Here is a 17769-nt window from a genome sequence, read left to right on the forward strand (position 1 = left end):
AACATAAAAGCTTCATGCTCTCCCTAATCCAGAAATATTTTAATCTGTCCTTTTGCCACTTTCAATTATAAATCACTGTGATTACAAGTTAATTCAAACTTCAAAATCTATTGAAAAGCACAAGTAACTGTTAATCCACAAAGAATGGAATACAAGGCCAGTGGTCAGCCAGAAACTTATAATAATTATGATTTCAGGATTTTTTAGACTTGCAATAGGAGTAAGAATAAGAGCTGCCACTTACTGATGGTCTACTCTCTCTGCCAGTCATCACGCACTTTATGTCTATTACCAGAGTTTGTCATGATAACACTACAAGACAGATAATATATTTATCTTCATGATACAGTTGGGAAAACTGAGGCTTAAAGAGGTTGAGTAATTTGCCTAGGAAAGACTTTATATGTTCCAGGTACTGTGGCATGTTCAAACCACTTGTGAATAGACTATGTTGTGCCATTTGCAAAAGCTATAGAAAAAGATGAGGGTGCCTAGGAAATCTCATGGGATGAAGTTCCTTGAACCGCATCTTATTCACCTCGGTACAAGACAGACAAGGTGTGCAACTAAAATTTGTGTAATTAAATTAAACTGTGTCTAGGGAAGGCAAGGGAGTGTTACATGGAGGAGGAGACCAGAAATTTGGGCTCCACTCCCTTTCTCCACTACCCAGAAATCTTCAAGACAAAAGAGTTATAGTCTGTTCATATAATATCAGGACAGATAAGAACTTAACATAGGCTACGTTACAATTTTGTTATTAGATAGTAAGTCTTGGTCTATTTACCAAGAAACAAAAGAGTAATTATATTTTTTTAGACTTGAAAATAGAGTTAGTGCCCTTTCAGATAAAAACAGATACAGGGAAACAAAACTGCAAAGGTGTCAGTAGGTCAGCAACTGACAAGTCACTCAATCTTCCAGGCTTTCTCCTTCTCAGTAGAAGTTGAAAAGTGTATTAGATATTCTAACTTGACAATCTTGCAGTTTAAAATAAAACAGTAAAAGGAATGGAAGACAAAAAATGTTAGGAGATTATAACAAAAAAAAGGCACAACATTTTCATGACACCACAAGTTCATAAAAGGATATATCTTTTGTTTTTAATTCATATGAAAAAAATCCACATAAGGTGTGAATCTCAACAAAGCCTACAGTATTTGAAAAGTCATATACTTCTGGTGTGAATGAGAATTTATACAGCATTTCTAGAAGGCAATTTGGCAGCAAGTGTCAAAAGCCTATATTTTTTGAAAAATCTACTTCTGGGATTTCACCTAACAAGATTATGTAAAAAAAAAAAAAAAAGTATACACACACACGTATATATCTGTATGTATATATATTTATACACATAAATACACAGCAACACAAATATCTACCCATAAATCTCTTCAATACAGTGTTGTTCATAGTAGCAAAAAATTAAAATAATATGTTCAATAGTAATAATAGGAAATGTTAAAATCTTTGGATATAATATGTAACAGTAATTAACAGTTGTAAAAAAGAATATTGTCATGGAAAAGTGTCCATGGCATATTTAAATGGGAATTGCATTTTTGAAATTGTATGTCCTTTATGATCCAATGCTGAAAACTATCTAGAATGTTTGGAGATATCAATACCCATTTTAACTGATGATAACTGGATCGTGGTAGGAGTATGAGTGATTATTTTATTTTTCTCTGTAAGCCATTAGAGCATATTAATAAATATGCTAAGAAATAAAATATATACTAAAAGTTTTTTTTAATTTTTTTAACATTTATTTATTTTTGAGAGATAGAGCACAAGCAAGGGAGGGGCAGAAAGAGAAGGAGACACAGAATCCGAAGCAGTCTCCAGGCTCTGAGCAAGTGTTCAGCACAGAGCCTGACACGGGGATCGAACCCACAAACCATGAGATCATGACCTGAGCCGAAGTCAGTCACCCAACCAACTGAGCTACCCAGGCGCCCCAATATACTAAAACTTTTAAAGTACATTATGTAATCATACAGGAATCATTTAAAAACAAGAATTATAACAGTATTTGTCTGAGACTGGTTTTATATGTGTAGTATATGTATACAAAAGAATTTGCAGATTAAAGATGAAATAAGACAATTCAACATGGTTGCTGAATATAAAACCAATACAAAAATCAGTTGTATTTCTATAAATAAGCAATATATTGTTAGAAAATAAACCTTGAAAATACTTGACTTTTACAATAGCATCTGAAAATATTAAATAAGTAGAAATGAAGCTAAGAAAAGCTGAACAACACACAATCACAGAGGGATATAACACTTTAACGGACTAGAAGATTCAATATTGTAAAGATATCAATAATTCTCAAATTGATGCTTAGATTTAATATAACCCTAGTCAAAAATTCTAGGAGACACTTCTGTAATAAGAAATGATAGGCCGATTCTAAACTTTATAGGTAGATGTCAAAAGCCAAGAATAATCAAGCCAATCTTCAATAGGAACAACACTGACAAACTTTTACTCTTTACATAATTAAGACAATGTGATACTAGCACAAGGATAAACAAATAGATGGAACAAAACAAAAATTTTAGAAAGAAATGCAATCATATTTAGACACTGGATATGTAACATCAACTAGATTTAAACAGCAGTGGGGAATGAATGACGTTTTAAGTAAATGCTGCTTGGTCAAATGGATATACATACAGAAGAAACTACCCTTACTTAATACCATATAAAAATTAATTTTAGACTATTGTTTTCTCTTTCATATTTAGGTATAAAATTAAAGTGTTTTTTTAAATTTTTTTAAGAAGAAATTAGAGAATATCCTCATTATTCTGGAGCAGGCCAAAATTTAAAAAGGGCCCAAAATGCTCAACGGATAAAGGAAAAGATAAATTATAACCTGTATTCATGAAAAGATATCACTAGCAAAGTTTAAAAGAAAGCCACATATTGGGAGACACTATTTACATACATATAAACAACAAAAGATTCACATCTAAATATTAATAAGTACTAAAAAACTGAGCAAATGATATACACAAAGAAATCAAAACGTTCAACAAAGATCTATTGAGCATCAGAGAAATGTACATCAAAAAGACAGTGATATTCCACTGGACCCCACCAGTATGGCTTATGAAGGAAAACAAAAAAGCAAAAACAAAAAAAAAAAAGACAAAGGATATCGAAGAGTTGGGGAAGATAATATGGAGCAACAGGAACCTTTAGGCACTGCTCATAGGTGATTCAGTTGGTAAGCCACTTTAGAATACTAAAAGCTAGGGGCGCCTGGGTGGCGCAGTTGGTTAAGCGTCCAACTTCAGCCAGGTCACGATCTCGCGGTCCGTGAGTTCGAGCCCTGCGTCAGGCTCTGGGCTGATGGCTCAGAGCCTGGAGCCTGTTTCCGATTCTGTGTCTCCCAAAAATAAATAAAAAAACGTTGAAAAAAAAAATTTAGAATACTAAAAGCTACTAAAGCTAAAATTGTGTGGGAAGTAGGAGCCAGCAATTCCATTCCTAGATACACAGTCAACAGAAAAGCATACATAGGTTTTTAAAAATACAAAAAGAAAAAGTTTATAATAGCACTACTGATAATAATCCAAAAGAGGAAGGACCTAACGTTTATTACCAACAGAATCAATAGGTAAGTTATAGTGCAGCTGTACAATGGAGCAAGAATGAAGAGTGTGTCACATGCAAGAACAGGGGTGAATTTCATAAACATAAAGAGTAAAAGAAGCCAGATTTTTTAAAAGAACATAATTGTATGATTTCAACTATGTAGGATTCAATGATGCTAGAAGTCAGGACACCATGAGCAAACAGTGACTGTATGGAACTTGCTGAGGGTTTGGGGGTAAGAGGTGTTCTGAATTATAGATAATATGCTATTTATTTGGGTGGCATTTACATTGGTGTGTTCACTTCTTGAAAATTCTTCACCTTACACTTATGATTTATGTGCTTCCCTGTATGTATTATTAAACTTAATATATACAGCTTTAAACATTTTGACAATAAAAATCTAAGATGAAAAAGAGTGGGAAATGTGGGAACGGATGAAGTACCTGCTGAATAATAAACAAGGAAGTCAATGTTTATTTGTTGTTTGTTGGTTTTGTTGCTGTGGTGGTGGGGGTGGTGATGGTCGTAGTTGTTTAAAATTCATTCTAGCTCAAGGAGGTAAAATGTCATCTTGATTTTAAACAAAATGAAAATCTGTTCTATCCTTATTAACCCATTCCTGTTTTTAATTTCATCTGAATTTTGTCAGAAAATTCACTTCGACCAACAAAGATGTATTTAGTGTCAGTACCTTTAAATTGAGTGCTAGCTTTGTTCTGAAGATAATGAAACATTCATAAGACCGTTTATATGTTTTGATTTTTATTATGGATGCAAAATATTAGGACTGTGGTTCCTCAATCTGTTGATACTTATATCTATAGTTATTTCCTACATCCAATCTTTTTCTATAATAACTTCTGTAATTTGTTAAAGAATATGAAAATAGATTGTTATCGGGCTATACTGTTCGTACTCTCCCATCACAATTGTTTCTCAAAACAAATGCTTTTGTTTGTTTTTGAAAAGTACATGTTTTCCAGCAACCCACACAAAGAACATATTAAAACTCTGGTCAAATAGTTGCCTCACAACTCATCATGGACAGGATGGTAACCATGGTTATCAAGGATATTCATAATTAGATCTAACCATTCCTGTGAAAATTCTTGACTCTCATACAGAAAGACACAGATGCTGGGTCTTTGTGATTATTTTTGTCAAAAATGTTTGTAACATTTTGTCTATAGTATGGACATTCATTAATTCTCTGTAAAATGGACAAGTATCATTCTCATTTTCACATTCTGAAACTTACAAACACCTTTTGTAAGATTGCAGAAACAAGGAAAATAGCTTCTTCAACATTATTCCTGATTTTCTCACTAACCTCACTCATATGATAAGTTTGAGGTTTTCTGACTTCTGGTCTCACAGCCTGACTTTTGAACATGATAAATTTCCTAGAGCCATGAAATTACTTTGTACATAATTCCATTTATTTTCTGACTTTGAAATAAAGTTTATTGGTGAAAAGGGATGGGAAGAGGAACTATAAATACAATCCATAAGAATATGTCAAAATTCCATATTTCATTTTCTACTTACTAGCCACTGACCATAGCAAAACAAAGATTCTGGTCTGAAAACAAAAGAGGATTTGTTCTTTTCTTTCTCATGCACAACCAACTGTGCTTCGTTATATTTTCTTTGAAAGGTCAGTGACACTTGGTAGGTTTGTAAAACACGTAAGATACAATAGCTCATGGATCACAGCAAAATACCTTTGATCTGCTGAGGTCAGATTAAACAAAATCAGGAAGTTGTAGATCCTAAAATTAGAAAGTCCTGCCACAGAAGGGCTTAAGTAAAGCTTTATTTATTTATTTTTTTTAATTTTTTTTTTCAACGTTTATTTATTTTTTTTGGGACAGAGAGAGACAGAGCATGAACGGGGTAGGGGCAGAGAGAGAGGGAGACACAGAATCGGAAACAGGCTCCAGGCTCTGAGCCATCAGCCCAGAGCCTGACGCAGGGCTCGAATTCACGGACCGCGAGATCGTGACCTGGCTGAAGTTGGACGCTTAACCGACTGCGCCACCCAGGCGCCCCTTAAGTAAAGCTTTAAATGGTCTTCCTTTTAGCATTAAGAGTCCAGTCTGTCTTATAAACAACAAAGTCAGTAATGAAACAAAACTCTTCATAAGTCTCTCTTTGTAGGTCAAATAAATTAACAATCGATGGGCGAAATCTGATAGATATCTAAGTCAAACTGAGGTAAAAGAAATATAAAACTTCCAAACCTCTAAAATCCTCATTTAATAAACTGCATAAACACGTGGAACCTATTAAAGCTTTGGTTGTAAAGGAGACTTACAGAATTTTTTCTTTAATAGAAAATAAATCAGGTTATAAGCGCCTTGTTACTACATCTAATGGAAACTTTTAAGTCTATCTTGTTTGATCGTTTAGTACTATTATCTGGTTCATCTCCCTTTTTCTTTAAATCTTATCTTCCTTTAGCATCTATAATACCACACACTCTTCAACTTTTTTCCCCCTACTTTTCTGACCATTCATCCTTAACTTAAATGTCCTCTGGATACTTCATTCATCAGAATTCTTTAAGGATCTGTCCTCTTCATTCTCCCTGCACATTCTCCATGGTCTATATCATTTAGTTCAATGGCTTCACACAGCTTTCAGAGAATGTGAACTCAAATATCTAGGGACCAGATAGTTAACAGAAATAAGTAAAGAGATCCAAGTGAGGATTGCAATGAATTGAAGGAGAGCACATCTAACTTGGGCAAGCTGGCACCCAGGTATAGCCAAATGCTGCCTTGTCAGAATTCAGATCTAGTGGTGCCATCACTCCCAATTATTCAGTGAAACTCAATACAATATTTTTGTGGAAAATAAATCTTTAAAAGTTACCAAGTAATTTTTTAATTAAACATTTCATAAGGCCAAGAAAAATATTCCACAGGCTGTCACTCTGTATACTCTCATAAATACACTGTCAATTCTAAAATCTCTACCCCTATTCTATATTCTTCCCATACCCTCAAGGTTGTATATCCAACCTAATATATATCACATGGAGTTATTTAGGTGCCCCAAACTGAACTTGTCTGTTTGCCAAATCCCCTCTTCTTCCTACTTTTCCTGTCTCAGTGCAGGATACCCAGTTGTTCAAAGCAGAAATGGAGATACCACACTTGAATTATTTCTTTTACCTCATATATCTTAATAGTCAAGTATGGTTAATTTTATCTTTATGTCACTCTCAAAGTCATGTACTTTTTACTTATATATATGTACATTTATTTTGTGTACTGATTATATATTATTTTATATATTGATTTTATGTATATTATAATTTGTACCTGGTTTTCTACAATAGCCTCCTATCCATCTCCTATTTCTAATTCTTCAGGTTCTAATGGGGGAAGGCAGTCAGACCTTAACATGATTATTTTTTAGATGGGAAGAAAATATTGAAATTCTACTTGCATTTTTATGTAGCTTTTAAATTCACATTATATGTCCTTTATTTGTATTACATATGAGAATACACATTATTTGTGTAAGAATATATGTATATATTCAGATCATAAATAATATACTTAAAAGTATTTAATAATAAGTTAGTAATAAGGAATGTAATCAAATGGGTTTGGAAGCCACTACTCAAATTCATTATACCTACTTCAGCAAGAGTCAGCCACCTAAAATCCAAGTGTGACCACTTTCCTATTTAAAACCCATCAGTGGTTTCCCATTGTTCTCAGGGCTCCAAAGAACAGAGTTTTAAAAATGCAACTTTGTATATGGAAAAAGAAATACAAAGGGGAAGAAATGAACAGAGCTTTCAAAACACAGTGCAAGAGAGAAATTAATAGTTACAAGTACTTTGGTCTTTGAGACAGGGTAATTCCCATGGTGGATCATAAACCACTATTTTTTATTTGGATTCCTTGTTCATCAAGGAATTTTCTAGATAGGATATGGCTCCACACATCAATTATCAATGGGGACACACATACCCTCATCCGCCTGACAGTGGCGTTAGTCACTGTAAATTAAAAAATAAAAATGTGGGTTATAGATCAGTTTATGAGCTCAACTGAATTGTGTCTACTCTGTAAACACACTCTTGGTTGTATGAAATCAGATTTCAAAGCTGAACGCCAGAACCTAAATCATGTTGATTTTGCTAGGTAAAAGTAACTTAGTAAAGGATTCAGAGTGGAGAGAAGGAAAAAGTGGGGGGGGGGGGGGGGGAGAGGAGGAAAAAAAATGAAGGCATTTATGTAAACTTGAAATTATCTGTACCTTTGTTTTGAACTCCAGCAGACTGTAACACCTCAGTCCCAATCACAGCATTTTCTACCCAACAGACTGCTAGACTCCTTAGGAACAAATACCCAAATACCCAGTAACCCATTTGTTACTCCTTAGTAACAAATACCCAAAATACCAGCTCCTCCACGGCGCCTGAGCGGTCCGCTCTAGTAAATAATTCAGTATTTGTGACATTCCTTAGGCACCTTTCTAATGGAACAGAACTGGTTTCAAATATTTATCAATTCTGGATATACTATCGCCCCCAAATTGAATACATACTGCCTAAAAGTAGAAAACTACAATTTGCCATCTTATTTGCTTTTATGTATCTTGTTATAAGGAGTCAAACAAAATAGGCCTGTAATTTAATTTTCCTTATTAATATAAAGAGCCTTAGTTTTTTTTTTTAAAGGTGACAATAGAAGTTGCCTAAATAATAGAAATATTAAATAGCATTCCTTGAGTTCTAGCTCAGTTTTTTTTTTCTCTCTCTGTAGTTAGTTACCTGGTGAAAGTCCTTAATTTCTCTTGTGTACCTCCTCCTTTAATTAAATATGACCAAGCTGCCTTTTCTTTGAGTAGAGGAAACGGCTGATCTAGCTATTATGCTAGAAAAACATGTATCTCACTCACTGGAAAGGTAAAGAAACTATCGTCCTTTGTTTCTTATTAAAAGTGAAAGGAAAATACAGGAAACCAAAGAAGGTCCATACCACTTCCCCAGGAAATCAAAGGTAGAGGCAATGAACTGAGCTTTAAATAGATCATTTTCCCCCCATGGTAAGCAGGATAGTTTCTTATATTCTGTCCTATGCCAAATTTTAGAAAATGTATTATTTATTTTTGGCTTTCGCTTTTATGTTTCTAGGGACTGTGGAACACCCATCATACGAAGTTGAATATTAACTATATTATTTGCAGAATAATTAATATAATGGAGTCTTTAGGGAGATTGAAGGTTTAAATTGGTTAACTATTCCACAACACAGAGGGCTTACTATGTGCCAGACACTATTCTACATGCCTTATAGGTAGAGTTTAACTCTTTTAACCTTCACAACAACTCTGGATAGGAGGTATTATTGTCATTTAATCAACATTTTATAGATGAAGAAACTGATGCATGGAGAAAGCAAGTAGCTTGCCCAAAGTCACAAAGCTAGTAAATGTTAGGGTCACAGCCTAATCACACCCACCTACACACGCACCCGTAAGCACGCTGCCTCCCAACCAATTAAGTGAGCAAACTCTGTGTCTCTGTCTTTATCTCACGTATGCAGACGCTCACACACATCTCTTTACTCCTCAACTCATTTAAATTAAATAAATGACAGTTCCTACAAGTCTAAATATGAGACATTGTGCTAAGCTACTTCAGGAAATACAAAGATGAGTAATAAGCCTGATTTCATGGAGCTTATACTCTAATGGCAAGTAAAATAACTAGGCAGATGATATTAAAACAACAAAAATAATAAGTACAAAGCATAAGCAAGAGTAGAGGAGTTTAAGGAAGAGATCTAGTAATAACAATAGGGATAGAATCATAAGCGAGGCACACTTTGAGGGATTGAGAATATTTATGCCAGAGATTATAAACACCTTCAAGAGGGAGGAGCAATATGGGCACAGACATAGAAACCTGTAATTGCTGATGTGTCAGGAAAGAGCCAAAATGTCCCACCTGACAGAAGAAAAGGACAGAAGTAAAAAAGAAATGCTAGAAAAATACATCATGAATTAATCCAGCAATTACTGTCTGTTATGTATACAGTACCTAAAGGACACATTCAATACATATAAAGGATAATAGTTAAAGACTATAGTAAAATGAAGTTAGCATATGTGAAAGAACTACACACAGAGTCTGACATATAATAACTCTACTAACGTATCTGGATGAAATTTTGTGGATAAAATGTCAACAAGGAACTTCATAGTCACACAGAAAAGACCCACACAGTAAACATACATTCAATAACACAAACAGGTCTACAACACAATAGGGACACAACGCATGGAATTATTGAAGTTGAACATACGGAGGGATGTATATTAGTGAGAACACCCCAGAAATGGAGACTTCTGACCTAGACCTGAAAAAATTCTGGGATGGTAAAAAAGAAAGAAGAGACAAAGGAGGCTTCCAGGGAATTGAACTGTTGGAACTGAGGATTAAAAAAAGAAAAAAAATCAATTTGTAGATAATAAAGTCATTGAATATTTTGAGCAGAGATTAAACATCATTCATCCATTCACCTATCCATCCAACTATCCATATAGTCTGCTGACATTTATTAGTGCCTGCACATTCCAGGAGGTGTGCCAGGTTCTGAGAAACCAAAACCAGGAAGGCAGGTCCTTGCTTTCAAGAAACCTTTCTAGTCTATTAGGAAGGGTGATCGTGTCAACAGTTCACTGCAGTCTAATATGACAGATATGAGCAAAGGCGCCTGGAACAAAGAGTATGGATATCCACCTTAGAGTAGGGGAGCTTCCAAAGTGGCATGGCTGACTGGCTTTCCAAGCAGGGGATGCCATCTAGGAAAACAAAAATACATTGGGCAATAAAGTGTTGTGTAGTTAGGTTCTTTCTTTGAGAATGAGCAGAGTACAAAGAGATGAAGCCAGAAAAAAACAGTTCCTAAAGCTGGTCATGTTAATGGGATTTGAGATTTTAAACTAGAAGCAGTAACAATTCATGGAAGCATTTCAGACAAAGAGACAGAGAGAGGGAATGATTAGTTCTGTTTTTTTGTTTTTGTTTTTTGTTTTTTTTGAAAGAGCTCACTAGTCTAAGAACAACAGGACAGGTTGTTACTGAAGATAGGAAGACCAGTCAGAAAGTTGCTGCCGTAATTTAGGGAAGGGTGTGAACTTGAAATTGAAGAACAGAACTTGAAGTAAGAATGGAGAGAAGATGACGTATAAAAAGATTCAGGTTTAGAATCCATGATTCTTACTGAATTACAATTTTGTTGGAAATGCAAGTCCAGATCTCCCCAGTATGAAGTAGTACTTAGCACCATTAGCCCCAAAATTGCTACCTGACGTGCTTAGAAAAATGTCACCCAGAGTCTAATCACATCAATGGATTTCTGTTGGTCTAAACAGTGGGTAACCCATTTTTTCAGGCTCATGCTTAAAGCTTCTGGACTCTAAACTACTACTCCAGAGTAGTTGCAGAACACTCCAGAGTGCCAAGATTCAGTTTGGTACTGATCTTATTTTGCAGTATTTACCTAGACACATTTCTTCAATAGTGTCACTGCTCTTTCATGTATTTCTACTATCCCCTGGTCAGCAGATTAAGAAAGCAAAAGCAGGACTCAACTATCAAAACATTCGATGAATTTGCATAACCACCTAACAAATGTAGACCTTCCAAACTAATTTACCTGACACATGAGTATTATTGACTTTCCTTGGGACTCCAGTCAGGCACAGTCTCTTGGCAGCTGGGCTTGAGTCCTGAGAAGAGAGGTGGGTCCTGCCATGACTTCAAAAAGTTGAGAAGCACAGAAAGGAAGTATTTGGCATGTAACACCTAAAATTTTTGCCTACTGGGATACCAACTCAACATAGAGAAATCTGCTCCATTTCTATACACTAATATTGAAGTAGCAGAAGGAGAAATCAAGAGAACAATCCCATTATTACTTGCACTAAAAAGAGTAAAATACCTAGTTATAAACTTAACCAAGGAAGTGAAAGACCTTAACTCTGAAAACTGTAAAACACTGATGAAGAAATTGAAGATGACACAAAGAAATGGAAAGACCTCCCATGCTCATGGATTGGGAGGACAGATATTGTTAAAATGTCCATACTACCCAAAGCAATCTATGGATTTAATGTAATCTGTATCAACATACCAACAGCATTTTTCACAGAACTAAACCAAATAATCCTTGAGTTTGTATGGAACCACAAAAGACCCTGAAATAGCCAATACAATCTTGAGAAAGGAGAAGAAAACTGGAGGTATCACCATCTCAGATTTCAAGATACACTACAAAACTGCAGTAATCAAAACACTACTGTATGGGCACAAAAATAAGACACACAGATCAATGGAACAGAACAGGGAGCCCAGAAATAAACCAATGATTATACGGTCAATTAATCTTCAACAAAGAGGGAAGAATATGGCAATGGGAAAAAGACAGTCTCTTCAACAAATGCTGGGAAAACTAGACAGCTACATGAAAAGAATGAAACTGGACCACTTACTTACACCATAAACAAAAATAAACTCAAAATGGATTAAAGACATAAATGTGAGACTTGAAACCATAGAAATCCTAGAAGAGAACACAGGAAGCAATTTCTCTGACATTGGTTGTAGCAACATTTTCCTACATATGTTTCCTGAGGCAAGGGAAACAAAATCAAAATAAACTAATTGGACTACATCAAACTTAAAAGCTTTAGGGGCACCTGGCTGGTTCAGTCGGTAGAGCACACAACTCTTGATCTTGGGGGCACGAGTTCAAGCCCCATGTTGGGCATAGAGCTTACTTGAAGAAAGAAAACGAAACAAAACAAAAACTTCTGCACAGCAAAGGAAACAAAAGGACAACCTACTGAATGGGAGAATTTATTTGTAAATGACATATCCAATAAGGGGTTAGTATCCAAAATATATAAAGAACTTATACAACTCAACACCAAAGAAAGTAAATAATAAAATTAAAAAACGGACAAAAAATATGAATAGACATTTGTCTAGAAAAGACAACCAGATCTGGGGCATCTGGGTGGCTCAGTTAGTTGGGCGTCCAACTTCAGGTCATGATCTCGCGGTCCATGAGTTCGAGCCCCGTGTGGGGCTCTGTGCTGACAGCTTAGAGCCTGGAGCCTGCTTCAGATTCTGTGTCTCCCCCTCACTCTGCCCCTCCCCTGCTCATGCTCTGTCTCTCTCTGTCTCAAAAATAAATAAAAACATTAAAAAAAAAAAAAGAAAAGACAACCAGATGGCTAACAGATAACATGAAAAGCTGCTCAACATCACTAATCATCAAGGAAATGCAAATCAAAACCACAATGAGGTATCACCTCAAATATGTTAGAATGGCTAAAATCAAAAACACAAGAAAAAAGTATTGGTGAGGATGTGGAAGAAAAAAAAGAACCCTCTTGCACTGTTGGCAGGAATGTCAACTGCTGCAGCCACTGTGGAAACCAGTATGGAAGTTCCTCAAAATTTAAAATTAGTGGGGCACCTGGGTGGCTCAGCTGGTTAAGTGTCTGACTTCAGCTCAGGTCATGATCTCATGGTTTGTGAGCTCGAGCCCCACATTGGGCTCTCCGCTCTCAGCACAGAGTATGCTTCAGATCCTCTGAATCCTTCTCTCTCTGCCCCTCCCCCACTGGCACACTCACATACATCCTCTCTCTCAAAAATAAATAAACATTAAAAAAATTAGAATTACCATATGATTCAGTAATTCCCCTACTGGGTATTGACCCGCAGAATATGAAAATACTAATTTCAAAAGATGCATGCACCCCTATGTCATTGCAGCATTTATTTACAATAGCCCAAATATGGAAGCAGCCCAACGGTCCATAGATAGGTGACTGGATAAAGAAGAGGTGGTATATATGTACAATGGAATATTACTCAGCCATAAAAAAGAACAAAACCTTGCCATTTGCGACAACGTAGATAGATCTAGAGGTTTAATGTTACATGAAATAAGTCAGTTAGAGAAAGACAAATACCATATGATTTTACTCGTATGTGGAGTTTAAGGAACAAAGAAAAAGAGACAAACAAAAAACTTAAATAGAGAAAAAACTGGTAATTACCAAAGAGAAGGTGGGTGGTGGATTAAGTGAAATAGGTGATGGGGATTAAGAGTATGTTTATCATGATGAGAACTGAGTAATGCATGGAAATGTTGAGTCACTACATTGTACACTTGAAACTAATATAACACTGTATGTTAATTACACTGGAATTAAAATTAAAAAATAATAATAAAATAAAAAATCTTGTCTGCTTCCTGTTTTTATGAGATCTGAATACCAAAATTGCCTTTGGGAGTTTTACAAAATCTCTTGAAAAATAGCTTTGTCCCAATTTTAGTCCGAGCATAATATCTTTTTCTCTATGACCATTCCTTTGAAAAAAAAAATACAATACTCCTTAAGCTTAAAAACTACTTTATAAAAATCATAAGCTGTTTGGCTGTTTTTAGAACTAACTCCTCAATGCTTCTGCTTTTAGAAACAATACTAGTCTCAAGTTTAAAGGTACTGGTTAGATCAAATGAAAGCATTCTCACATGGCCTCAATGTGTAGCGAGATAAATGACAGAAATGCTTCCGTATGAGAACTAAGTTATGTGAAAATATAAACTAGTATTAGAGCATAAGGAAGATAAAAGAATTCAACCTTTTGAAAGGCTACATCATTCATTCATTTGCTTGCTCATTCAATAAAATACTGTGAAATAAGGTGAAAACCCACAGAGAATATAAAGATGGTTTCTCCAATGATCTAATAAAAGAATCATTAATTTTGATGACTATGGAAATATGTCTGAGTTCCAGAAGGAGCTTTAAATTTGGCTCTCATCCCAAAAGTAAAATATTAAAGAAAAATGGAACAGCTTTCTCAAGGAAGTGAAGACAGAAGAAAAAGGTATAAAGGTTTGGGAGGTAAGGACGGTATTTAATCAGTATTTCAAGAATCCCCCACTTGATTTAATAGTGCTTTCACTCATGTAGCAGTTGGAAGAAATTTCAGCCCCTTGATGTCTATGGTTATAAATAAAGGGAAATAAAGAGGTCTCAAATGCATAATTCTCTGTGGCTCGAAGTGCCAGCAAAACAAAGTCTGCTCTTAAAAAAAAACGTGTGAGCAATCTTTCCATTTTCTACTGACCTTTTGACAAGCAAACAATTTCATAACTCACCAGAATTTTCAGTTTTCAAAAAGAAATACCACAAACATTTTGTCCTGTAAGTTTTCTTAAAATTTTAAGATAAAGTATATTTTGAAGGTTACCAACTGTTTGCATTAGGCTCAAAGTATTAATACATGAGCTGTGACTTCAGGAAATCCTCTTGGTTCTTATGCCCAGAATTGGGCAATGCCTTTCTGCTTTCCACAGTCCACAAATATTTAATTAGCATACTTTTGGCTGTTATTCTAATTTAGATGAGGATGAACCTTTCCTTTTAATTTCTCATTTGTGAATGCATATAGGAGCATTATAAATAGCTAGATTTCTGGAACACAAAATGTCCATGTTAGTGGCAAAAACCGTATTTCCCCCTTTAGTGCCAAAAAATCATTCAGAATATATTTTATTTAAGAAATAGGAAAAGGGCTTTAATACTTCCAAAGTCAAAAGTTAAAAAGCTAAGCACTTAGCACTTAGATAAGCAGAGTACTTCATAGAGAAAAAAAAAAAAAAAAAGGGAAACCCACTGTTACAGTTAATTTACCAGTGTCAAAAGATGAAGACCATCAAAAGTATATACCAACATTTTATAGGTCTCATTTCACCAGTGAATGTATAAATACAGACATTTAAAAAGGGGATAAAAACAATAATCTATGTGTAAGTGATCACTCCTCTCCTTTAATACTCAGCCAGGATTCTGTCTACATTCAAGGACATTCTGAGGGTGCTCACCAAAGTTTGTGTCTGGGGAGGAAGTATCTAAAGGAAATCATCTTTATCTAGCTACTTCGTGATAACACTTCTATAGCTTGTTTACACAAGATCCTCATTTCTGTATCTTGTTTACACAACTCAAACTCTGTGCAATGATACAAAGAAAACGTGAAGTGGGATGCTAAAGTATTCTCTTTCAGCTGAATATCACTTCTCAACCAAGCTTACTAACCACCTCCTCTAAGAAGCAGTCCCTGATTCATTCAATCATGAAGCAACTGTTACCCTCTCTGAATTGTCAGAAAAACTTATTTATGCCATTTTTAAAGTCTCTATCCCTTTCTGCCTCTTATTTTATATACGTGTCCTAGGTGTGTACTAAGTTATAAAAAAGATACGAGCTTCTGAGAGATTCCATCTTCTATACCTCTGCTTCTTCGAGGTAAACTATTTAACTCAATGAATGCTCATCAAATAAATAATAGTATGACTGCTATTTGCTTTATAGTAACATAAAACTATTTAGTAACTAAGGCATACTTTTGGTGGCTAAACAGAAAAATTAGCAATCAAAACATTTATCAAATATGCTCAAGTACAGTCTCAAAATATTCAAGTAAAATCTATACCATATGGAACTAGAGGTAAGACGAGGTCATTCTTCAAAAATGGATGCAGATGATAATAATGATTTGTACTTACTTGTCTCCAAAAAACTTTCTCCAGAACTCAGCAGCGTCTGCTTTCGTGATACGAAAGTTATCTCCCTGGAATTGCCCATTAGGAAAGATTGCTTTAATTTCTGCCAGCATATGACTGAAGATAAGGGACAGTTTGGTGAGATTTCGTCTGTAGACATAGAGGGGGGAAAATGAAAAAAAATATATATATAGGCACACGTTAAGTTTTAATGGGAATACATATTATGAAAAATAAAATTATGAATAGTATTAACATAGGTCTTAGTGGCTGATCATGAACCTCAGCTGAATAATGCATCTAAAATCAACGTTCATATAAACTATACATTTAAATTCCTAAGAGGCTTTCATTTTATATTTATCCATGTATTCATTTAACATAAACAAGAACAAGATAAATTACATGATTTCAATGAGCTCACAGCTTAATGGGAGAGGTAAAAAAAATCATAAATATAAATGCTGAACACAAAAGTCAGAGTGACTATTTCTACATGAGGAAGAAAGGAAAGATTTATCATCAGAGGAGGATCTAGGGAAAATTAAGTAGTCTGACGGATGAAAGACTTGGAGTGAAAGGGAGGAAGGGAAGGAGAAGGTATCAGGGTATTAGCAACAGCTTCTATACAAAAGTATAGAGGGATGGAATAGAACTATTTATGTCATTTCCAGGTTTAGCATGGCTAGAGAAGAGCAGAAAAAGATGGAAGAAAATGGCATGACACAGGATGAGAAAGTTTGGTGAGGACGTGAAATAAAGAGGCATCTGGAACAATGACCAAACTTTTTGTCAAATACGCTTCTACTCCCACTAAGAAATGAGAGTTTCTATTGATGGGCTCCAGATATGCTCATATTTCAGAAGCTCCTTGAGCAATTCTACTGTACTCCCCTTGTGAGGAGCTACTGCTAGAAGGAACAGGGAACCAAAATGGATTAAAAAGACGGAGCACATGATTAAATCTGTTTTAGGAAGAAAAGTTATGGTACACGGCACCCAGGTGGCTTAGTAGGTTAAGCGTCTGACGCTTGATTTTGGTTCAGGTCATGATCTCCGGGTTTGTGAGTTCGAGCCCCACACTGGGCTCTGTGCTTACAGCACGGAGCCTACTTGGGATTCTCTCCCTCTCTCTCTGCCCGCCCCCCCCCAAACCGCTTGTGCTCTCGCTCTCTCTAAATAAATAAATAAACAGTAAAAAAAAAAAAGACAGAAAAAGTTATGATAGTATGAAAAAAAGTGGTTTAGAATGTTGGGAAAGGCAGGTGTTATCTTCACTGTAATTACCATGGTGAGTTCTGGGGATTCTGACAGGGTTTAAAACATGATTCATACTTCAGAATACTATCACCTGCACTCCTTCCTGCCACTTCGTAAGAACTTTATAACATTATGTTAATCAGCCCAAAACTGCTGGAGTTAACCAGTAAAGAAGCAATTGAAACACAAAACACTAAAGAGCTTTTCAATTTTGAACTGACCATGCTTCTTTATATTCCTGTTTACTCAGAATCACCAGAACTCAGTA

General features: G+C 35.3%; 1 protein-coding gene across 6 annotated transcripts in view; it reads right to left on the reverse strand.

The window, feature by feature from the left end:
- The window catches only part of CBLB (Cbl proto-oncogene B), a 211730-nt gene that overhangs the window by 104940 nt on the left and 89021 nt on the right, over nucleotides 1–17769 (reverse strand). For all 6 annotated transcript variants that reach the window (XR_008297637.1, XM_015069176.3, XM_015069173.3 and 3 more), the window contains exon 4: nucleotides 16245–16391. Coding sequence is in view for 5 of the 6 variants with exons in the window: in XM_015069176.3 (XP_014924662.1) it covers nucleotides 16245–16391 (147 nt within the window). In the remaining variant the exon portion in view is untranslated. The remainder of the gene's footprint in view (nucleotides 1–16244; nucleotides 16392–17769) is intronic.

Source organism: Acinonyx jubatus, chromosome C2, assembly GCF_027475565.1.
Source record: "Acinonyx jubatus isolate Ajub_Pintada_27869175 chromosome C2, VMU_Ajub_asm_v1.0, whole genome shotgun sequence".
In the NCBI taxonomy this organism is placed as follows: Eukaryota; Metazoa; Chordata; class Mammalia; order Carnivora; family Felidae; genus Acinonyx; species Acinonyx jubatus.